The 24,810-nt window shown below is 35.7% G+C and overlaps 2 protein-coding genes across 4 annotated transcripts in view; one reads left to right on the plus strand and one right to left on the minus strand.

Annotated features, from left to right (window-relative positions):
• LOC144967589 (uncharacterized) overlaps positions 1 to 24,810 on the plus strand; it is a 35,182-nt gene that overhangs the window by 1,548 nt on the left and 8,824 nt on the right. The window contains exons 1-10 of one of the 3 annotated variants that reach the window (XM_078905049.1): positions 12,489 to 12,624; positions 13,414 to 13,481; positions 16,117 to 16,309; positions 17,012 to 17,282; positions 17,695 to 17,871; positions 19,738 to 19,841; positions 20,176 to 20,302; positions 21,281 to 21,351; positions 22,507 to 22,664; positions 23,924 to 24,026. In XM_078905049.1, coding sequence (XP_078761175.1) covers positions 13,450 to 13,481; positions 16,117 to 16,309; positions 17,012 to 17,282; positions 17,695 to 17,871; positions 19,738 to 19,841; positions 20,176 to 20,302; positions 21,281 to 21,351; positions 22,507 to 22,664; positions 23,924 to 24,026 — 1,236 coding nt within the window. In that variant the 5' untranslated portion in view covers positions 12,489 to 12,624; positions 13,414 to 13,449. Of the gene's footprint in view, positions 1 to 12,488; positions 12,625 to 12,869; positions 13,145 to 13,413; positions 13,482 to 16,116; positions 16,310 to 17,011; positions 17,283 to 17,694; positions 17,872 to 19,737; positions 19,842 to 20,175; positions 20,303 to 21,280; positions 21,352 to 22,506; positions 22,665 to 23,923; positions 24,027 to 24,810 lie in introns of those variants that run through there. The other 2 variants (XM_078905051.1, XM_078905052.1) reach the window with 2 other exon arrangements.
• LOC144967590 (mitochondrial import inner membrane translocase subunit Tim10-like) lies at positions 2,694 to 12,474 on the minus strand. Its single transcript, XM_078905053.1, has 2 exons — positions 12,242 to 12,474; positions 2,694 to 5,290 (listed from the first exon to the last, which is right to left on the minus strand). The coding sequence occupies exons 1-2, from the start codon at positions 12,322 to 12,324 to the stop codon at positions 5,083 to 5,085; spliced, it is 291 nt and encodes a 96-aa protein (XP_078761179.1). The 5' UTR covers positions 12,325 to 12,474; the 3' UTR covers positions 2,694 to 5,082.

Genomic DNA, 24,810 nt, shown 5'->3' on the forward strand with positions numbered 1-24,810 from the left:
GGAAACCGTGCTCAAGTGTACCACTGTACTTAGTTTGAGATAACCTAAAAGTTTCATTCAAACACCAGCATAGGACCCAACTAAGAGGAATTCACAACAAACCATAGCTGTACCTACTTAACAGGTTATAAGGAAAACATTTTTTTTCATAACGCCCTGAGTACCTTTGAATGGAAGTGTGCGTTTAATAAATACTTCATTATTATTATTATTATTTCTCAAAACTAATACACTAAACTTTTGATTGTTTTACTCCCACTGTCAGTCAAGGACTACGGCCAAGGCCACAATAAAATAAAGTAATCGCATGATTCCAAGTCAAGGGCAGAAAGCAATATGAAAAAGGAAATATAGGGGGGATAGAAAACAGCAAAAGTGACCTCCCTGCCCACTACGAGGTCAAGAGACCACCACCCAAGTTTACGTTTTAAAGGGTTTCACGGCGCATGTAATATATTTAGGTAATAAAGCCCCAGTAAAAAAAAAAAAAAAATGAAAAGGGGATAGTTAAAAAATTATAGAATTACAATTAAAAACATACGAGAAAAAGTAAAACATACGAGAAAAAGTAAGACAAAAGGGACTGCTTCAAATAGGGAACAGATATAGATTCCAAGAGCGTACCTACTACTTAGTTTAAGATCACCCAGAAGCCATATCCAGAAAAAAAAAACCCACAGAATTATACTAAGAGGAATACACTCAAATGTTTACAAACGATGTATATTCAAAACAATACAGTACATAATGATTTACAAGGAAAAAAAAATATCATCTCTCAAAATAATAACTATAAATTTGATTGTTCCCCTTCTGGCCAAGGACTCCGATCAGGGCCAGGACAAAACCAAGTAATCTCATTCCAAGAAAAAAACAAGGAAAACATACAAGGGATAGAAGACAGGACAAGTGACCTCCTTGCCCACTGTGGGAGGTCAAAGAATCCCATCCAGCCACCCACCAGTTCACTCCTGAACAAGGACAGACAGCCAAAGAGAAAAAGAAAACAGTCTTGGGCGCAAGTTTTGGTCTCATAAACATATTGTTTGTTTCTAATGATTTCACGGCATTTGCGACACTTGTAGGTTCTTTCGTTGTCAGTAACATGGAAGATAATGGAGGAAAAGTTGTGGACCTCATGTGAAAATCACCAAAGAAAAATCAAGACAAAAGGGACTGCTTCAAATACGGAACAGAAGATTCCACAAACAATCTATCGATATGCCTATTTTGGCATTACCTAAAAGTTCCATTCCAGCAAAATCAAAGGATCCCACTATGTTTTTTTGTTTTGTTTTTAAGGGTTTTACGGCGCTTGCAATACATTTAGGTCATATCAGCGTCAATATAAAGGAAGAAAATTGGATAGTAAAGACATTCTTGTTGAACAATTAAAAGGACTTGAAAAAAAAGTTAGACAAAGGGGAATGGTTCAAATAGGGAACATTTTAGATTCCAAGAGCACACTATCAGTGTACTTAGTTTGAGGAGACCACCAAAAAGTCTCAACCAGACACCAGCACAAAATCCAACTTAGAAGAATACACTCAAATGTTTAGAAATCATATGTTTAAAAAAAATATTTAAAAAATAACAGAGATGATTAACAAGGAAAAAAATATAATCTCCCAAAACTATGTACATTCGACTGTTTCAGTTTTCTTCCAAGCCAAGACTCCGGCCAGGGTCAGGACAAAACCAAGTAATCTCATCCCAAGACAACAAAGACATAAAGCAATTGAAAAACAGACACAGGAGGGTAGAAGACACAGCAAGTACCTCCCTGCCCACTATGGGAGGTCGGGAACCCTACCCAGGGATCCCGCTATGTTTTGTTTGTTTTTAAGAGTTTACGGCGCTGGCAACACAATAAGGTCATATCAGATCCAGTAAAAAGGAAAAAAAATGGGATAGTAAAAAGTTACAGAATTATAAATAAAGCACCCAAGAACAAGCAAGACAAATGGGAATGGGTTCAAATAGGGAACAGGTGTAGATTCCAAGAGCACACTATTAGAATACTTAGTTTGAGATCACTAAATGATAAATGTCCCATCCAGACACTAGCACAGGTCCCCGCCGAGAGGAACAGAATTGTTTACAAATCATACATATGTAAAAGGAAACATAATAATACAGTGCATAACAGAGAGATGATTTACAAGGAAAAAAATATCTTCCAAAACTAACTATACATTTGCCTGTTTCTCTCACAGCGAAGGCCAGGACAAAACCAAGTAATCTCATTCCAAGACAAAGACAGAAAACAAGCTGGAAAACAGATATAGGGGGATAGAAGACACAGTATGTACCTCTCTTCCCATTATCGGAGGTCAGGAACCCCACTCAGGATCCCTCTATGAATTGAAAGATACACTCAAATGTTTAAAAACTACAATATATTAAAAACTAATAATTAGAAAAGTACACATCATAGAGTTGATTCACAGGGGAAAAATATAATTTCTCTAAAAAAGGAACTACACATTTGACTGTCTCCCTCTCAGCTAAGGGTCCCATCAGGACCAGGAACATAACTGAACAATCTCAACCCAGAACAAAGACAGAACAACACGAAAAGGGAAAATAGATATAGGGGATAGAAGACACAGCAAGTGACCCCTCTGCCCACCTTCGGAGGTCAATAGACCCCATCCAGGACTCATAAACATGAATTTTACACAACACATATATTGTTCATTAAAAAACTCTTTATTCATCACTTTAATCTTCACCACACACTCACTATCAACACATCATTCTCTCCTCTTTGTTCAAAGTAATAAACGTTGAGTTTGAGAAACTAAACACCATTTCTATTATTAAAATTTTCACTGATTATCAAATTCACTCAGTCTCTCACTCCAACTTGATGATGAGGAAATGCTTTACCCTTTCACAGTACAGATAATATCTACATCTTCTACTCGTTTGACACCTTTCGACTATGTATTTTTGCTGACAAAACGTGCCTATAGTAATAGTAACAGAGTATGTACTTATACATGTACTCATCTGCCGTCTTTCCATACTATAAGCGATGTGTTAACGTCCTTACTGTTTTTGTAATTGGCTGAAGAAGGGTTTTTGAGACCAAAACGTTCCATGTTTGGTATTTTGCTCGTTTTTTAAAGCTGTTATATACATTCTTGTACACTACTACTACTAATCTTATTAATTATTAAATACTTATGTGCAATGTTATTTATTTTTTCCATAAATCAGCACCTTTTCTGCCTGATGGAAAAGCTCTCTAATAACATTGTGTGTACATATGCCTATTTATTACTACTTGGGTAATGTACATAGGTGGGTATATATATAGATAATTTATGTGTCTATTATCATTATTATTATTTTAAAAAACCCCACAAAAATTAATTAAACAGAAACTCAATCATCATAAATTATTGAAACATTAACATTTATCTTTCAGTCAAGTTTACTTGCTGACATTATAAATAACCAAATGATATCATAATTAATTCAGCGTGAAATATTTCTACAATACGAAAAGAAAAAAAAAGAACACATTGACACGGATAATATGAACAATAAAGTAAGATTCACAAATCCATTCTCCTTTTGAAAGGCACAATCCAAAGTACCAGTTACATTTATACTTTAACCATTCAACTCACAGCGCAATCTCTCATCTCAAGACAATGATATTATTTTAGATTTGAAGTAAATCATGTTGCCTATATGACATATGACACCACAGTTAAAACTAGATAATCCTAAAAAGAAAAAAAGATTCCTAAGCGACACCATCATATTTTGGCTTCAGTCACAAGACGTTTTACCTGGGAAAACATAACTATGCAGGAATTTTTAAAAACCCAACAAACTACAGACGGTATAAGTATAATAATTACAGACCAGTGTCATGAACATTTTGTCACATGTCATATTCATCCCAGCAAATCGAAGCATCAGTAACACATTGTATAGTATAGTCACCTGGATCAACTACAAAAGACGTCTAACTTCCACGCCATGGCACAAGACCAAAGGCTGGCATGGCAGTTTTTTGCACCACTTGCGGTCGCAAAAAAGCGCAAAATATCACTGATTTGCATTGCGGCCGCAAAATCTGCAATTTTTGAGATTTTGCAAAGGGAAAAAAAAATTACCAAAAAAGACAATAATAATAATAATTATTATAATAATAATAAAAAGGTGAAAAAAAAACAAAGAAAAATAGACACATTTTTTTTCTTTTAATTTGATAGCTCGTGTAGAACGTGGAAGATAATTAATCAAGAGTAGTTTCTTTTTTACTATCCCATTTTCGTCCTTTTTAATTTACTGGTGCTGATATGACCTTGCCTTTGTTGCAAGCGCCGTGAAATCTTTAAAAACAAACAAATACCTTTCTCTTTCATGAACTACTTAAGGGTTTTTTGGAAAATTAATTGCAAATTTTGGAAATTTTTTGCAAATTTTGCTGTTTTTAGCTTGCAAAATTTGGGATTTTTTTTTGTTGCAAAAAAAAACCGCCATGTCAGCAAAGGGCTAGAGCTCAGGTGGTGGTTGGTTCAGATAAGTAAGTCACATGTCAAAATAAAGCATTTTCATTGGATGGTTTTAACCAACATCTTTTCCTAAACTACCAAGGGCAAAAACTCAGTAGCAATAATACACCATGACAGAAATGATCTGTCATCAGCTGAAGAGTGATCTTGGCCTAAGACTAAGATGAGACAACTGCACACCCTTGGAGTTGACAGTTTATCAGTTTGCTACTGAAGCTATCAATATGTTGGATACAAAGTCTACTAAAGGACCATATAGCAGTTCTTGGTTGGATGTTATCATGCTCTAGTCAAAGTGTCCAAGTCTATTGGCTTTATATCATGAAGAAATCATTAAAATAAAAGACTCAAATAAAGAATTGTCTAGATAAATTTTCTAATAGTCAGTCTTATCTTTTGCAGGATTAAAAAGAACCCCAACCATTCTGTTGAAAAATGACTTTTAACTTTAATTGACAGGAACCAAATGAGGCAAGGTGAAATGTAATAGAATTATATGACCATATTATTTACAAGAATACAACGCCCAAAAGCACAAGAGCTATCATTGTCCTTGAGCTTGCATTTGTTGCTGCATTTTTTTCATGGTCTGTTCATCTTGCTGTGACAATGCCGTCAGTTTCTTGCCAATCCTATCATGGACTTCCAAATACTTGGCAACACATCGATCGATGCAAACGGCTTCTCCTTTGGAAAGTTCTGGATCTTTATACTTTGCTGGAATGCATTTCTTCTGGCAAGCTTGGGTCATTCTGGTTGGATGTAAAATAAAATAACTGTATTTCAGTAAAAGATTCAATGGGCAAGTAATAAATGACATTGTTGTGACAGTAGAATCCACATAAAATCAACACTTTTAAAGTCATCACCTCCTGTTGACCCCAATTTTTCTGTTCTTTATCAAAGTGTGTTCAATTGATAATTCATAGAGTCAACCTTGCTAAAAGTCGACCAATCGTTCTGGTCCGGCAGTGTTGGTTTTATCAGGATTCCAATGTACGAATCAAATGGTGATGGTGATAGTTGAAATGGTAGTCGTGATGAAGCTGCTGGTAGTGGTGTAGGTTGGTCTTGAAGTAATAATAAAAAAAGGAGTCCTTCAGAGGTGGAGTTAATTTTGGTTTCTGTAGAGTGAAACAAACAATTGCAACTGTTTGTTACCCTTTAGATAAGACAGTAGTCTATCACAAAGTACTTTCCACCAGATCTAACAGACCCAGCAATCCAATCACTGCTGAGTCAGAAAAAAATCTTGACTTCACCAAGGATCGATCTCAATTTCTTTGCATATGGAGCGAGTGCTCTACAACCTGAGCTAGTTGAGACCCAGAAGTAATAATAAAGCTGGAGGGTTTTTTGTAGCAAATGTCCTGATATCTTAGACAAGAATCGATTCTAGATCAAGTCAAGATTTTTTATTTGAGCAGTGATTGGGTAGCTGGGTCTGTTTGATCTGGAAGGAATTACTTTGCAAAAGACTTAGCTTCCTTTCCAAAGAGTAAAAAGCAACTGCTGTTGTTCGTTTAATGCTGTAGATAAATTCCAACTTTTTCTTTAATGGAGGGTCTTGACAGCTCAGTTGGTAGAGCACTTACTTTACATGCAAAGGGACGAGATTGATTCTGGTTGAGGTCAAGATCTTTTCTGAGCCCCTCCCCCTGTCCACCCAGCAGTGATTGTTAGCTGGGTCTGTTAGATCTGGTGGAAAGTACTTTGCAAAGGGTAGCAAGCAATTGATAATTTTCTGTTCCATGCTAGAGAAACCAGGTTAAACTCTGGCTTCACAGGCCTAAAAGCTCTGAAGGACTACTATATGGCTTTGGGGGACTACTTTCTTATCTTTTTGTCAATGAAGAATACATTTAGGATTTTTTTCTCACGCTCTTTTGGCACAAGTTGATAAGGACCGTTTGTTTGGGGTTTGTTTTTACTACTTACTTACTTATGGATTGTTTCCAGCACAGGCCCTTATAGGTCCTCTTCGCCAGACTCTATTTCTTCATCGTCTTTGTGATTTAAGTTTCTTCCGGTTTTACAATCTAAAGCGCATTTATAATTGTACAAAATATTTTGGTCAGACCAAAATTTGTCTAGTCTGCTCTTGAAGCTATTTAGGGTTATTGCATTCACAATGGAATCTGGTAAACTGTTCCATATTTTCGTTGTTCTCACAGTAAAACTGTGTTTTCTCACATCCAATCTTGGCCTTTGTGTGAGTTGTTTCTTTTTGTTACCTCTGGTGACTGTTCTTATTGTGAAGTCTTTCCTCCATTTGATAAATTCTGTCATGTCTTGGTCATATTTACCACTTGTCATCTTGTAAAGTTCTATCATGTCGCCCCTATATCTTCTGTATTTCAAGGTTGGTAAATTAAGTTTCCTCAGGCTTTCCTCGTAATCTAGCGATCCTATTCCAGGCAACTGTTTTGTGGCCCTCCTTTGCACACCTTCAATTAGCTCGTATTTTTTCTATGTAAGGAAGCCAAACTGAGCTTGCATAGTCTAAGTGCGATCTCACAAGTGCTTTATAGAGGGGTAAGAATGTCTCTTTGTTTAGATATTGGAATGTGCATCTGATGACGGCAAACATGGAGTTGGCTTTTTATATTTTTCACTGACATGTATATCAAAAATTAATTTGTCGTCTATAGTGACTCCAATGACCTTTTCTTCTTTATCCCGTTTCAATGGAATACCCATCAAAGTGTATTTGAAGTTGTCTCTTGGTTAACTTTTGCCAATATGCAGGAATTTACACTTATCACGGTGGAATTTGAGTAACCATGTATCACTCCAAGATGCTAGTTTCCTCAGGTCATCTTGCAATATATCCCAATCAGTCTCTTCCTTTATAATTTTGAATATCTTTGTGTCGTCAGCAAAGAGGTAAAGTGATGAGTCAACAATGTCAGGTAAGTCATTTATATATATAGAACTGGTCCAATGACTGATCCCTGCGGAATCCTTGAAGTTACTTCCTGCCAACTAGAGTATGACATTAATTTCTACTTGTCTTCTTCCAATCAGATAGTGTTCTATCCAACTAATCATTTCGTCACCAACTTTGTATGCTCTCAATTGATTCAATAGTCTTCTGTGTGGGACTGTGTCAAAGGCCTTTTGATAATCCATATACACACAATCCACTCTGTGGCCTTTATCGATAGCTTCAGTCCATTCATCTAAGACTCTTTATTAGTTGCAGTGATGTTGACCTTCCTGCAATAAAAACATACTGTCTCTTAGTGAACAAGTTATTGTTTTTAAAGTTATTTCAATAATATGATTTCTTATTAGCTTCTCCATTAGTTTGCATATTACTGATGTTAAGCTTACAGGTCTGTAGTTGCAATCTAGAGCTTTGTTCCCTTTTTTATATTTGGCTCTTATTTTGGCTTCTTTCCAGTCATTTGGTACTTTCTTCATTTCCAATGATTTGTTGAAAATTATGTTTAGAGGTTTCATCAACTCATGTCTCAGTTCTTTGAGGAATCCTGGGTGTAGCTTGTCCATTCCTGGTGCTTTGTCGGTTTTCAATGTTTCTAATGTACAAAGGATTTTTGATTCTGTAATCTCTATTTCCTTTTTTTTTTTTTTAAAGAGTATTTTTCACGCCTAGTTTAGCACTTTGCATAAAATATTTCTACCAACGTGATAAATGTGTCTGCCAATAACGAAAGGAACTGTGTTTTCAGTCCACCAGTGGACTGAATACACAGCTGTGTATTCAGTCCACCGGAAGAGATTATAATTATACGGGCTGAACTGTTTGACTGAGCGCGAGAAGGCGAGGTGGCCGGCTGATTTAGCACAGCGTAACTGTAACCGGGGTGGGGTGAGTTAGGTGTTCAAACTCCTTTCTAGGCATAATATTTTCTTTCTGTCTTTCTTTTTTTTTTTCTTTCATTTATTTATTTATTTTTGTACTCCCTTGGCAAACAAATTCTTAATTTTCAACTTCAACATGCTGACACCATTCCTGGTGACTTGAGAAGTTTGAACGACATTTAACATTTTTTATTTATTTACTATTACTCACTTTTAATATTATTATTTTGATTTAGAACACAGTGAGACGTCAAAATGTATTGCCTTATGCATTCCTTGTACGTAGCAATACGAGTCGGGAGAAAAACGACACAAAAACAAACAAAATTTTTAAAAAAGAAAGAAAAGAAAACAAAAAAAATATTAAGAGTAAGAGAACAACTTTATAGTTATAGGGTCTTGAATATGTTTGAGGGATCGTCAGAGAGATAGGGCTAGTACTAGTAGAAAGGAAAAAATGGGATGCCAGTAAAAAAAAAAAAATTTTTTCAACCCCAACACGTTGACACAATTCCTGGTGACTTGAGAAGTTTGAATTTTTTCTAATTTAATTACTTTTACTCACTTTTAATATTATTATTTTCATTTAGAACACAGTGAGACGTCAAAATTTATTGCCTTGTGCATTCTTTGACTTGTACGTAACAATATGAGCAAGGAGAAAAACGAAACAAAAACGAACAAAAACAAACATAAAAAAGTTAAGAGAACAACTTTATATTTATAGGGTCTTGAATATGTTTGAGGGAGCGTCAGTAAGAGTAAGAGTGAGAGAGAGAGAGAGAGAGAGAGAGAAAGAGAGAGAAAGAGAGAGAGAGAGAGAGAGAGAGAGAGAGAGAGAGAGAGAGAGAGAGAGGGAGAGAGAGAGAGAGAGAGAGAGAGAGAGAGAGAGAGAGTGTGTGTCTGTGTGTGTGTGTGAGGAGGACCACAGGCTTTCCCTCTCATAGCTTGTTACAGGAATAATAAAATATGGAGTCTGATGAAGATGGTGAATGGTGTTCTAGGGGAATGGTGAAAGTGAAGGACTGTAAGGAAATATTAGGAAGGTTGTTGTGATGATGATGGTGATGGTAATGATGATGATGATGTTATTGTTGATGCCGGTTCGTTTGTTTGTTTGTTTGTTTTTTTTTTTTCTGATGACTACTATGTTACTAGTGTGTATCTGTGGGAGTGTGTCTATGTGAATATTGTATTGTTATAAATGTGTAACCAAACGACAAATTACCACTTTTTTGAGGACAATAAAGATATATTATTATTATCTCCTTGGAAAAATCATCGGTTTTGATAATCACAAAAATTCTAATGGACCAGGGAAAATTTAAAATACATAGATATAAATGTTAAGAAAGATGACTCTACATTCCTTTAAGGACTCTTTTGTTTTTAAAGGTTTGATGGCGCTTATAAAACATTGAGGTCATTTTAGGGCTAGCAGAATGGAAGAAATGGGATACCAGTAAAAAATTCTAATTTTACAAGACATGATAGACAATGAACAATAGACTCACCCTACAAGACGAAGGACAAGGGATGATTTTGAAAGAAAAGGATGTTGGAAGAAGACAAAAGTCAAGACTGCCCGAGGCGGGAGGGAGGGGCACAGGCGTGCTCGATGTGAAAAGTGGCCAAATAGAACCTTACTTGTGCAAACAATACCAAAACTCTGATCTCCTTGGAAAAATCATCGGTTTTGATAATCACAAAAATTCTAACGGACTATGAAAAATTAAAAATAGATATAAATGTTAATTTTAAATTAATTATAGAAACATTATTCTCTGTGAGGCCAATTTTGGCCAAATCGGTCAGGCCAATGGCTATCTAGCAGCCACGGTAAGAATCTCGGCGCCCGATTTCGAGCAACTCTCATCAAGACTTTCCGAGAGTAAATAAAACGCTGTATATGATATTATTAAGCCGTCAAATTGCCATAAATTTTATGCCTGTCCATTTCTAATTATGCCTAACCTCAGTATCAATGTGGTCAATATTGATTAACTCTTTAAGATTCAACCCGACAACGGCATAATATTCATAGGCGGGGTAGCCAAAACTGGCCTCAGTAAGTAAAATCCAATCGTTGTGAAGGAAATGACAGGCCCTGTCACTGTCACAGGATGCTTTCAGCTTTGATTTTTATAAATTTGCCGACCGAAAATAAAATGTTGTAGAAATTGCGATTTAAATCCTATTTTATTTTCGGGTGAAAATCATTGACATTGCACTTTGTTTGGTAAAAATCGGGGGAAAATTACGTCTTTGGTGATGAAAAATGACTTTGATAACAATTTTTGTAAATTAAAAAAAAACATTATGAATAATTTATAACTCCTTTATTTGTGGGGCGATTTTGTCATTCGTCGTATTAATTTTATTGTAATAAAGAGATAGGAACTTCAGAGTTATTTTTTTTAATGCGAAATTATTACTTTGTAATTTTAGCACTAAGAAAAGTAGTTGGTAAATAAATTTGTTACACCTCTTTGATCTGCCGCCACCGTCCATTCGTGTTGAATTGTGAGTCACAGGCTATCTATCCAGATGGCTGAAACGACGCTTCTCGCGTCCATGTATTACGCTATTGTTATGCAAGGAATATAACACCTTTTTGAGTAAACTTAAAAGCTAAAATCTAAAAGTAAAAAATGTAATTCTGAGGAATTTGAAAGTCACATTGTTGAAATCTGCTTGCAAAACGAAGAACATTGGTCCTTATTTCAGAAAAATCGGTTGAAAATCAACTGTTTTACGAATAAATTTGATTTAAAAAATTGCTTTTGTTTATTTTAGCTTTTTTTAGCAACTTTTTTATTTATCGGCCGATTTTCTTGATTTTTATATCATTGTTTATATCTCAATGAGATGAGATCAGTGATATACTTTGTTTGTTTCAAATGTAACTAGAACATAATTGGCTTTTTTTACCTATCAACCATGCCTGGATAATTTATTCAACAACGTGGTGATTGTGATGCAACTATGCGATGAGCGTCTTCCACTGTTTCAGCGATGACTCAATGTATTGCTGACACGTGAGCTGTCAGAAAGACCAGCCGTTGAAGGGTCAAGATGCTCAATAGCCAATCGTTCTTCAATAAAAAAACTTAAGAACTCACGAGAACAAAAGTTTGAAATGTGGTGATGGACGGACCTATGAAATTGTTCCTGGGCGGAGTTTAGTCATGAGTGACCGTAGAACACAAAAAGGTGACTGCAGATATCAAAGGGTAGGTTTATATCATCAAAGGATGTCTACATGATTGACATGGCCATATAGCGAACTCATTATCTACTCCCCCAAAAAGAATCTGAACACGAGAGGGTTAAGTGTCAACGATATTTGGTCCTTTCTAAATATTTTTATTTCCGGTGGACTGAATACACAGCTGTGTTTTCAGTCCATTGGTGGACTGAAAACACAGTTCCTAAAGAAAAGGCCAGGCTTTTGGTTATTGCCAGATAATACCTCCTCCTGGATACCTGGATAAGATACCTCATAGAGCTTTTAGACTTGGTGTAGTTTAAGGTCTGACAATAATCAAAGGAATCCATAATCAAAAGTCAAAAGTCCCAAGTATTTAATTATTGCCAATTAATCGTTTTTCTTTTATTGGCAAACGTTACTGAAGTTACATGTCTGGCAATAACGACAGCCAAACAAAAAATATATGAAATATGTTTTGAAACCCATCTCAAAAGTCTTAAAATAAAAACCGAGTTACAGTCACTAGGCTATTTATCAGCTCACTGCTGGAGTGCCAAATGGACGTTTACCAACAAAGTAACCTACTAGATACTATGGTTGCCGGCTCCCGGCTCGTGTTGCCAACTTGAACTAGATACCTACTGACTACTGACGCTGAACTCACCTGTTATACATATCAACCATCATTTCCATCTCCAATTCATTTACAAATTTCATGGCAGCATCGCTTAGTTCGGGTTGAGCCATTTTGAATGAATAGAACAAATTATATTTTTGCGTTTAAATTCAGAGTTTCACGTGGTAAAATAATCTCTTGTAAATCCACCCAGACTTATCTATTCTCAATTCTTGATTTGTAGTTTCACTTTCACTTCACCTTTCGCCTTTCTTCGATTTTTTTTTTCAAGAGTGATTTCCCTTGTTGATCTTCTCGATTATATGAGTTACTACAAATACAAAGGTGTAAACAAATTTCTCGAAAAAAAAATCAATAGTCGTGATATTTCCCTGTTGATTTAGTTTTAGTACAGTGCTTCTCACAGAAAGGCACGTATTGTATTATTTTTAATCATTCAAAAACGTTTTTGACTCAAACTTTACTCTTTCAGTAAATGATTTGGACTGTCTAAATTGGCCTTCATCATCGTGATCCATTTTGAATCTGATTTTGTAGCCAAAGTTGTAGTTTCACTATTCAACATTGAGTGAGAGAGGTGCTATCAGCTCGGCTTGAACTTACGGCCACAGACACAGTGACACAGGAAACTCAATAATCGAAGTTACTGTCACGTATGATCGTTAAATTTCCGCGTATAGTATAGGTATTTCGTCATAACCTGGATTAAACCACAGCAGTGTGTGTAGATCTAGTGTAGATCTTCTTCTAGTATTCTAATTCGTCTGTTGTCAATATACTTGTCCAAAAAAAAAAAAAAAAAAAAAAAAAACAGCCAGGAGGGCACGAGATCACGATAAATAGATGAAGACAATGAATGGATGAGAACTAATGACCACGAGGCGGACGTTTTCGTCTTTTGAATGGCAATAATATATCAGCCATCCAAGAGTATGTCATGTTTTGGGGAAAATGTCATTATTTCGATTATCCATCAGCCATCAGATAGTATTAGATCAACAATGGCAGTGGGTTGAGTTCGATAACCTTAATGATTGGAGGGGGATATAAAGTACAAAGTCAGGCGGCTTTCTTTTGTAAGTTTTTTTTCTTCATAATTTGATCATCTTGAATTTATGAAACCATAAAAGTTATTCACTGGAGTTGGTCAAAGACTACAAATTAAACATGCAACATTTCATTTCATGATTTCGTTTCAGGTTTCAGATCAAGATTTACATTAAAACACACGCAAGATGGACGGGGAAACAAAACTATGCACAAATTGGTAAGCTTAGTTTTCTCTTGACTATTTATTGTTGTTTTGATAAAACCATTTTCACAATGGATTGTATCATAATCATATTTAAAAAAACATAAAACAAAACAAAACAATAATGATTTGAGTATTTTAATCTTGTTTATTGATTATCCAAAATAATGAATTATATTTGGGCTGCCTTTGGTTGATGGAAAGCAATAATAAATGCACTTATAATTTACTTTCACTATTGGTATGCACTAACTCATAAATGATCCAATTTTCTGTTTTAGATGACTTTGAAACTAGCTTATATGCACATAAACAAGACTGTCACCATCTTTGCTCATCAACTCCTTGTCAAGTATTGCTGACTGAATTTGTCCAAAGAGAAAGCTTTTATTTCATATGTCAGACTTGACACTGTTTAAAAGATTTAAAGTTCTATTAAAGTATAACAATCTCACTGAATACTAGTTTTGTATCGACAATAAATAATTTGAAATTGTCTTTACAGGTAATTTTATCTAATTCACACATCTTTCTAGAAATTGAGCATGAGAGACAGAAGACATTTTAAACATTTGTTGAGCAAATGACAATCAATATTTGTTTGATTGACTTGAGATACATCACCATCTCATGGGAATTTGTCTTTTAGAGCGATACGCTCATGAAGCTTAGACTTAGAGTTTATCCTTGTTTCTTTGGCTTCAAAATGACAGCAATCTTTGCTTCATTCCTTCTCCATGCGCTCCTGGCCTCATTAACCCTCTCGTGTTCAGATTCTTTTTGGGGGAGTAGATAATGAGTTCCCTATATGGCCATGTCAATCATGTAGACATCCTTTGATGATATAAGCCTACTCTTTGATATCTGTAGTCGCCTTTTCGTTTTCTACGGTCACTCATGGCTAAACTCCGCCCAGAAACGATTTCATAGGTCCGTCCATCACCAAATTTCAAACTTTTGTTCTCGTGAGTTCATAAATTTTTTGACCGAAGAACGATTGGCTACTGAGCATCTTGACCCTTCAACGATTGGTCGTTCTGGCAGCTCACGTGTCAACAGCCGTCAACAATGAATTGAATCATCGTCGATGCAGTGGAAGACGGCCATGGAATAGTTGCGTCACATCGCCACGTTGTTGAATAAATTATCCAGGCATGGTCGATAGGTAAAATAGCCAAATTATGTTCTAGTTACATTTGAAACAAACAAAGTATATCACTGATCTCGTCTCAATGAGATATAAAGAATGATATAAAAATCAAGAAAATCGGCCGATAAATAAAAAAGTTGCTAAAAAAAGCTAAAATAAACAAAAGCAATTTTTAAAATCAAATTTATTCGTAAAACAGTTGGTTTTCAACCGATTTTTATGAAACAAAGACCAATGTACTTCTTTTTTCAAGCTGATTTCAGCAATGTGACTTTCAAATTCCTCAGAATTATATTTTTTACTTTTAGATTTTAGCTTTTAGGCCTACTCCATAAGGTGTTATATTCCTTGCATAACAATAGCGTAATACATCGACGGGGAGAAGCGTCTTTGTTTCGGCCAGCTGGATAGATAGCCTGTGATTGGTCGAAGACTTTGAGACGCTTGATTCACAATTCTACACGAACGGACCCGGCGGTCTATCAAAGAGGTGTTACAAATTTATTTACCGACTATTTTTCTTGGTGCTAAAATTACAAAGTAATAATTTCGCATCAGAAAAAATAACTCTGAAGTTCCTATCTCTTTATTACAATAAAATTGATACCTCGAATGACAAAATCGACCCACAAATAAGGGAGTTATAAATTATTCATAATATTTTTAAAAGTTTACAATAATGGTCTTCAAAGTCATTTTTCATCACCAAAGTCGTAATTTTTTACCGATTTTAACCAAACAAAGTGCAATGTCAATGATTTTCACCCGCAAATAAAATAGTATTTAAATCGCAATTTCTGAAACGTATTTTCTTTTCTGTCGGCAAATTTATAAAAATCAAAGCTGAAAACACCCTGCGGCAGTGACATGGCCTGTCATTTCCTTCACAACGATTGGATTTTACTTACTGAGGCCAGTTTTGACTACCCCGCCCATGAATATTATGCCGTTGTCGGTTTTTGTCGGGTTGAATCTTAAAGAGTTAAGTTGCCTTTTTTTTAGGGGGGGGGGGGGGGGGGGCGTATGACAGTGCTCTTCTAATTGAGATATTGGTTCATGTGTGTCTTGATACAGACATATTTTGTTTATAATAGTCGAAGATGCTTATATAAATGGAGATAGTAATTATTCCATATAGACTCAAGATTTTTTTTTCATTAAGGAAGTACTTAACCACAGAGACAATATAGCAGTTGATTGCCAATGCATTGCCAGAAAGAATCAGTCATAAAATTAATGAAATCATGCCAATATTGTTATTTTTACTTGGTTCACTTAATTTGCTATTTTGTCTTTAGTTGCTGTAATGCCATTCAAATTTTTGTTACTCTGCATTAAATTACCCATTTGACCCAAATAGACTAATGTTTTGTAGATACTCGATAGGAGGTGAACAACTGTTATGAGTTTTTTAATGGGACATTATCTCAAGAAGGTCACGAATGACTTTTTTGTTGCAAGAATTAAAAATTATTTTTTCTCAACTCTTTTAATATACAGCAAAAGGGATATATCCACATCCAACTTTGTGATGCATGAAATGCATTGCAGACGACACATTGTTTTGTGCGATGTGTGTGATGAGCCGATTCCTCGTACAGAGCTGGAGCAACACTTCAATGACATGCATCAGAAAGTGCCGTGTGATTTATGCAAGACAGAAATAGCCAAAGATAAAATGGAGGATCATTTGGTAAAATTTTATGAGTTCTTTTTTCCTCAATGATTTATCAATTTCTTTGTATATTTATTTAAAATTAAAAAACAAAATAATTTATTATTTATTTCATGCACATTCCAGTAAATGTGCTCAAAGTATTTTACAAGGAATCTCTAGTCAACAGCAGCACTTAATATGTAGGATGCGACATGATGCCTGTATGGCGATTTTACAATTTTTTTTCTGACAGAGACAATGCTGTTAATGGCCAGGTACTCATTTTACACATGAGTATGGTGAAAGTAAACATTCTTTTGCGAGGATTCAACTGTTCACCGCTTAGAGCAGGACTCAATCGCTGGCTCTCCGGTCCAAATGCGAGTACCATACCACAAGACCACAATGCTGAATATATATGCATCAGAACTCGATTTCCATTGCAAATTGTCTTAATAAACTGTGAACATACATCTAAAGGATGTATAGCAATGGAGAGAAAGATCTTTTTGTCAACCCAGAAAGTTTGAATTAAATTCACTTCTTTCATTTAATAAATACTACTTGACAATTATTGATTTGTTGTGGCTTTAAAGTAGTTTCATATAAGTTTTATTTAATTATTTCATTCCATCATTTTGATTTTTTAATATTTCTCCAAACCATTTTACATGATTCAAATTGATTTGATTTATTAACACCATATTCAGAACATGTTTTTAAAAAATTGCTTTACAGGAAAACAAATGCCCCAAAAAACAGATGAGATGTGAATATTGTGAATTGTCATTTCCCAAAGATGGTGTGGAGGCACACATTGATTATTGTGGAAGTCGCACAGAATGTTGCAATCTATGTCAACAGTATGTCATGTTAAAAGACATGACACAGCACGAACTTTCAGGCTGTACGTATCCAGAACCAAAACCGACAGCTTCGTCAAATCAGACTTCTGCTGTTGACGCCCCGACCGATCCTTTCAGCATGTCATATCTGAATGAGTTTTTAGGTAATAATAAGGATTATTATTATAATGATAATAATAATAATAATAATATGAATAATAATATGATTAATGTTAATAATAATGATGTTGGTGGTGGTGATATGTGATTTTCGTATAGCACCTCACTGAGAAGATCCTTGATAGTACGAATTTGTTGTTCTTTTTTTTTTTAAGTAGAGTCATAAAATATTGACATATCTCAAGTCTGATGGAGGAAATCAAAATCTAACATTTAGAATTTAGATTGGAATTTAATTTGGAATTCATGGTCGCCGTTTAAGAGACTCCAGATCAAAGAATGTCTATTCAAACACTTATCTAAAATTTATGTGAATTAAAAAAAAAGAAAGAAAAATTTTTTAGTGCACTGTCAATGTAGTTCATTGTCATGTCTGTTGCTTTATCATTTCCTTAGATTTTGGTCAAGTCAATAACCACATCCCATCAAACTCACATAGACAACAAGAACGACAAAGACGAGACAGACCTTCAAGGGGAGGTAATAATACCAGTCAAACCAGCTCTATGCAGAATGCAAGGGGCAGACAATCAACAAGAAACAAATCCAACGTTAACTCTGACAGAGAGCGAGGTACAATATGAACAAATAAAGTAAAAAATAAAATTGGAGAAAAGACTGATATAACTCAGGCATTTTAGAGCATTTGTATAGGCAATATCCACTAAACATGCTCAAAGCACTTTACAGGAGGAACTTAGCCAACAGTAACATATAGGACGAGTCAGGATGCCTGTTAGACAATATCACAATTTTTTTTCCGACAGACAATGCTGTTAATGGCCAGGTATTCATTTTACACCTGAGTTCGGTGAGAGATTGTGAGTAAAGAGTATTTTCTAAGGACTCAACTATGTACTGCTCGAACCCAGGGGCTTCTGATCCAAAGGCGATTGTCATACCCTACCACATAGCCGTCTGAGTGTAGCACACAAAGTTTGCAATAAGGACTACATTTCTTGCTTAAGGAAAAAAAACTAGGTGTTACTGATGGAAGTGCAAAGCCTTATCCACTAGGCCATCTCAACCACCAACCCCTCCCACCCCTCTGCCTATGATGGTCCAATCCAATCCATACTGTTGCAGCTTTAGTATTAAAGATAGACACAACATTTGTGTGGAGTGGGATAGTGTTGGGCTATGGATCTGTATCATAATAATTATGTCCTCTTGTGATAGAAATGTTTTCTAAATGACAAGTAAGTTTCTCAAGTTGTCGGGGAGGGAATTCCATTTAGTCTTAATGTACTTAGAAAAAGGGACTGAATGTATGTATTCACTCGGAGTGGGGATGGTCGATAGCACTGCTTCTTTCGTGAGTGGTTTTTTGAGTTTTTTTTAGATTGGGATGGCAGATTGTCCTTCTTCTTCAAGTACCAAGTCTGTGCCAGTCATTGGTGATAATGGTACGCCATTCATCTCTCTGATCAGCTAACCTCAAAAGACTAATCTTACTTTTCTTTTTCTTTGTCACCCAGCTGTTCAATCTATTCAAATATGTTTTTCTTGGTCTACCTTTACTCTTTTTACCTTCTATCGTTCATGTGAGAGCAAGATGTTCAATACATTTATGTCGATTTAGGTGCTCTAAAAATTGCATTGTCCTTGTATTCCTTTAAAGAAGTAGTCCATCAGAGCCATTTTATGCCATGGAGCCAGGGTTTATCATGGTTTCTATAACAGGAAATGGACAATAACAATTGCTTGCCACCCTTTGGATAGGACACTAAACTTTTGCAAAGTACTTTACACCAGATCTTACAGAACCAGCTACCCAATAACTGCTGGTTAGACAGGGGGACCAGAAAAATAATCTCAACATCACACAAGATCGACCTCGTCCCTTTGTGTGTGAATCGAGTGCTCTGCCATCTGAGCTATCGGGACCCTTACCTTTAAAGAAGATCTTCTCTCTTTCAATGTTATTCAATTACTGTTTGCCATCATTTCGAGCCGAAGTAAGTCCCAGCAACCCTTGGCTTCCCTGATGTTGGTTTGGACGAACTCAATCCCTTGGAGGGGCTTAGACTAATCGAAACTGGGAGAAATGTTGCCAGGCTTCTGTACCAGCAGGAGGAGACACTGGGTGGTGGTGAATCTACTTTGATCAAGAACCTGCCTTACAGCATCATCGCTTCACCAGTGGGGACTTACCACTTGTCCAACATGTACCCTTGTGGTCAAGCACGAAAACGCAGAGCATCTATTCAAGCGTTGCATTGTGACAAAGCTTCTGGGTGGGTTCTTGACTGTACACACATGTGGCGATGTTTTGCAGCCTAGATAGATCATCATAACATAGTAGTGTGACACCATTAGAATCTGCTGCCATCACGTTTGTTACACTTTTATGTTGTCATAGTTGTTGTGGACAAAGCTGCAGGTCCACCTGACTATTGCTTTATTCATGTTAATTGTCCTGTTTAATATCCAATCCAGCATCTGACAATGCCTTCTTAGGCAGTAGTGTAGACTTACCACCCGACATGGATTACGACACGATGCTGGCCTTACAATTGGCTCATGAGGACTTGGTCAATCAGGTAACACCAGTTTTCCTTTTAGATTGTTTTAAAAAAAATGTATTTAGGTCATTAATAATGGGTCCTGGAATCCTCTTATACCTATGACTAGGTTGCATACTTTTAACATATATTTTTGTAGCCCCTCTTTACTTTCATTTCTTTTACATACATCTAGCTTTTCAGTATTTATTTTATTTTATTTTGGCGAAGAATGATGATTTTTTGCTTCTTTCCATTTTAGAAAGATTTTCTTATGAATTAGATGGCTAGTTTGAATTCCACCGCCCACCCCCTCTTTTTTGAAAAAAATTTATTTTAAAATCAAAAATTGTTCTACTCTTGATACTTTCAGGATGGGAATGTGAATGTCGACGGCCATGGAAGGAATGAAGATAACAGTTTGAATTATCATTGGGAACATTTTTCTGACAATGAATCAAACATAGAAAGGCAGACACAGACTGATTCTCATGCAGACGGTATTACAAGTTGATTTTTGTTTAATCTCTGGCAAATGCATTTGTATTTATTACTTTCTTTTTCATATTGCTGGACTGGCAAATTTTAACTTTGTTTTAGTGAATATGAAGTACATGCTAATGACACAGGTGCTGTGTTTTACATGCCATAGTGGTGTACTTAACGTTGCTTTTGATGGATGAGATTTTGTGATTCAGTTTCTGAGCAAAGTTTAGATTGTTACACACAAGCGGGTGGTTGGATGGGAGCATCACCCTTGAATCATATACCTATGATGTTCGCATGGGTGTACGATCCGATAGTGATGTCGTTTCTTCTTCTCTTTACTAGCCTATCCTGCTTCTTTGGTTTGTGATTGTATTTTTGACAGGAGATATTCTTTTTTCTGTAAATCTTCTGCCTGTTTGTTCTTGGTTATTTATGATTTAGCTTATGATATCTTTAAGTTATGATTTTGATTTACATTTGTACTGTTTTTGTTAGATTGCTTGTTTTTTTGTTTCAGCGGTCTCTCATATAACCTCAATTGTGTTGGAAGAGACCTAAAGCAACAAACAAACAAAAAAGATTGTTACACGTTAATTACAACTCATCAGCGATTGTTTAGTTCTGCTTAATAACTTAAATGCCATTACTTGGTTTAAAAACAAAGTAGTCCTTCAGAGCCATTAGGCCCAAGGAGCTGGAGTTTATCCCAGTTTTTATAGCGTGAAACGGACAATAGTAACTGCTTGCTATGCTTTGGATAGGGTGCAAGTCTATCGCAAAGTACTTTCCACCAGATCTAATAAACCCAGTTACCCAATCACTGCTGGGTGGACAGAGGGGTCGGAAAAAAATCTCGACTCACCCAGTCCCTTTGGGTGTGAAGTGATTGCTCTACCAACTGAGCTATCAGCGCCCCCTTTGAAAACTGAATGAGTAAATATACAGGAAAAATAAACAAGTTGTTGTGACTTGTGTATCTCTCGTCACAGACAATGAGATGACCATACCATGCGACGCCTGTCATTTGGAGATTCCTGCTGACATGTATATAGAACATTCGGTGAGTTTTGGGAAGAATGAGAATTTTGTGACAAGTATGACATTGACATATCTGTCTGTATACAGACATGATTCTGTAGAAAACTGGAGCATTTATGAAGCACAATATCCATTGAATGTGCTCAAAGCGCTTTACAAGAGAGATTATAGAGATTCGGGAGGGGGTATGGTATTTGGTCTAATTTTGAATTTTTTGTTCCTGACTTGGATTTTAAAATAAAAATTAGTAGAAATTTAGTTGTTAATCCAGCAATAGGTAAATGTCCAAACTGAACAAGATTACAGCAATTCATAAGTACGGCTATGGGGTCTTGTAGTATGACACTTGTCTTTGGACTGGAAGGTCCAGGGTTTGTGTCTCACTCTGAGCAGTGAATAGTTGAGTCCCTGGAAAAGACTCTTTACTCATATCCTCTGACTGTACTCAGGTGTAAAATGAGTACCTGGCCATTAATAGCATTGTTTCTGTTGAAAAAAATTTGTAATATCGCCTAGCTGCTGTTATATCTCATCTTACGTGTTAAGCTTTGCTGTTGGTTAGGGACCTTTTGCAAAACGTTTAGAACACCTTTATTTAATATTGTTCTATATATATGCTTGAAATTTAAGTATTTTAAAGTAACATTATAAAAAAAGGGTGACATTTCATATAAATAAGGATAAAAATCATGCATTTTGGGTTTGTACAGATTGTTTTCATTTTTTATCATGAACATTTTTCTTGTTCTATATTTTCTCAACATCCTTGTTATTTGTTCTTTTTTTTTTTGGATAAAAATTACACACAATATCCCCTTACTGATTCTGCTTCATTCATTTTTTTTCACTTATAGTTCATAGTTTGATTCACCATATTTGTAGATATTAGGATGTTTATCTACAACATTATTGATTTTATTTTGGTTTTATTTCTTAATTGGAAAAACTGAAGTTTATTTATGACTTCTGTAGGCAATTGCTGATGTGTATTTATTTTCAGGTCTGATAACCCAAATTTTTATGGGCTCATTGTTGTAATGGAAATACTCACAAATCAACACATTGCAGAAATGTTAAATCAAGCCCATAATTGCATTCGTTTATGAGCTCTGCAAATAAGTGTATGTCGGCAATTGCTTAAAATTTAACCTTTGAACCTTGAATCTTGTTCCCATAGGAATATTGTTGGCAAGGGATTGATACAAATAACATCATCGGTTCGTCCTCAAGCAGTGAGGCCAGGGACAGAAACAATGCCATGCCAGTCTCATCAGACAATCTCAGGCCATCGATTCCTGTCATTGACAACTTGCATCAACCAAACAATTCACACAGGTTGGTGACCTTTGACATTTTTCCCCCCAGAAGAAACGTTTAACTTTTTACACCCAAACAGATAACTTAACCCCACAGTCAAGTTCATACAAAATTTCAATGTTTTAAAAATTACAAGATTTTTCTTCAATTTTAAATTGATTTTTTAAAAATTGAGCATTTTTATAAAACAATATCCACTAAATCTGCTCACAGTTCTTTATGAAGGGACCCTAGTCAACAGGACGAGCCGTGTTAGGTAATATTACAATTTTTCCTGACAGAGACAATGCTGTTAACGGCCAATACTCATTTTACACCTGAGTATTGAGAGAATGTGAGTTAAGAGCCTTTTCCAAGGACTCAACTATGTGTCTCTGCGGGCTGAGGTTAAGTGTCGTACCATAAAACCACATAGCCACTCATTTAGTCTTGAAAAATACAAGATCTTCTTTCAAGATATCACAGTTAAAATAATTGATGTAGATAGGGAAATTAAAATGTTGTATCGATGGAATGCTTCGGACAAAGTCCTGTCAAAATTTATCACCTTTCAATGTCTAAAGACTACACTGTTCTGAAGAACTTATTTTTTATGATGGATGCATGCTTATTATGTTTTGTCATGAATCTCTCCATTATTTTGGTCAGCTCTATTATGTAAAGCGGTGCAGAGCATGACGGCTGTGGATTTTAGGCACTATATAAATGCATTATTTATTTATTTATTTATTTATTTATTTAGTATTTACAATAGAGTTGTCTTTTGAGGTGCACTATTCTAGCAAAATTTACTTGACATTTAAATGTAAAAGGTAGAATTTTTCTTTAGGGTATATTTTGAGATTTGCTATTGTCTGCTTCACGCTATAGAAACCGAGATAAACTCTGGCTCCTAACTACTACTTTTTAAATGTTTTGCTTTCATTTGTCAATGTAAATCTTTTTTCACCATAATATATCTTTTTTAATCAGTTCTCTTTTACTCTTTTCTGGGGGTCTGAATAGCTCGATTGGTAGAAAACTTGCCTCACAATCAAAGGAACCGAGATCAATACCGGAGTACAGTTGAGATTCTGACTCTTCTTTCCCCCCCCCCCCCCCTCTGTCCACCCAGCAATGATTGGGTAGCTGGATCTGTTAGATCTGGCAGAAAGTACTTGATATACCAGCATCATATCCAAAGGATAGTAAGGAATTGCTATTGTCCGCTTCATGCTAACATGAAATAATCTGATTGCATTTTCATTGTATTCTTCATTGTAAATTCCATTCTGCAGTGTTTATACTCAAGGCACTGCATTTGACAATGAGGATGACTTTAGTTTGCCGTGTGAATTTTGTGAGGAAATCTACCCATCCGAATTGATTCTACAACACCAGGTACATTTTTATGGTTGATCATTTCTATACTTTGGATAGAATCACTATTTGCCATAATTCTAATAATCTTAGAGAAAAAGAAAATACCCTTGGAAACATGTGGGTTCCCATTTCTATTGTTTTGCATGATAATTTTTCTTTCTTTCTTTCTTTCTATTTAAAAAAATAATATTTGTCTGCAGGTACTTTTATTCTGGTGAAGGGAGGGGAGGAGCTATATTTTACGAATCTAATGTACAACTTTTATAATTTTTGACAAAATATGGGCCTTTAAAATAAAACAATAAATTCCCTTTATTCATCCCTAAGGGGAAATTTTTCTTCAGGATCTATTCCAATGGAAGACTGGAATAACCCAGGCATCAGCTGCAGTGCAGTGCCGCAAAGTGAGCTGAGGCTAGGTGACTTGCTCAAGGCCACACAGCACGATGGGTAGTCGAACTCGGTACCTTTCGGGTACAAAGCAATGACTATACCACAGTGAGCCACGCTGTCCCATATTGCATCTCCCTTTCCCATTCATTACATCTCTTGGGGAGAAGGCTTATTATTATTCTAGTACAATTTTCAGGTCTCTTCGTTTTTAGTGTTGATGCAATTTACTTGTAGATATTACCATTATTTGTATTATTGTTTACGAAGGACTTGGGCATTTCTGATAGCTCAGTCGATAGAGCACTCACTTCACACACAAAGGGACTGAGATCAACCCTGGGTGGAGTTGAAATTTTTTTCAATGGACCAAAGGGTAGCAAGCAATTGCTATTGTCCATTTCACGCTATG

The sequence above is a fragment of the Berghia stephanieae genome, chromosome 3, assembly GCF_034508935.2.
Source record: "Berghia stephanieae isolate SIO BIC M18660-M18661 chromosome 3, UCSD_Bste_1.3, whole genome shotgun sequence".
In the NCBI taxonomy this organism is placed as follows: domain Eukaryota; kingdom Metazoa; phylum Mollusca; class Gastropoda; order Nudibranchia; family Aeolidiidae; genus Berghia; species Berghia stephanieae.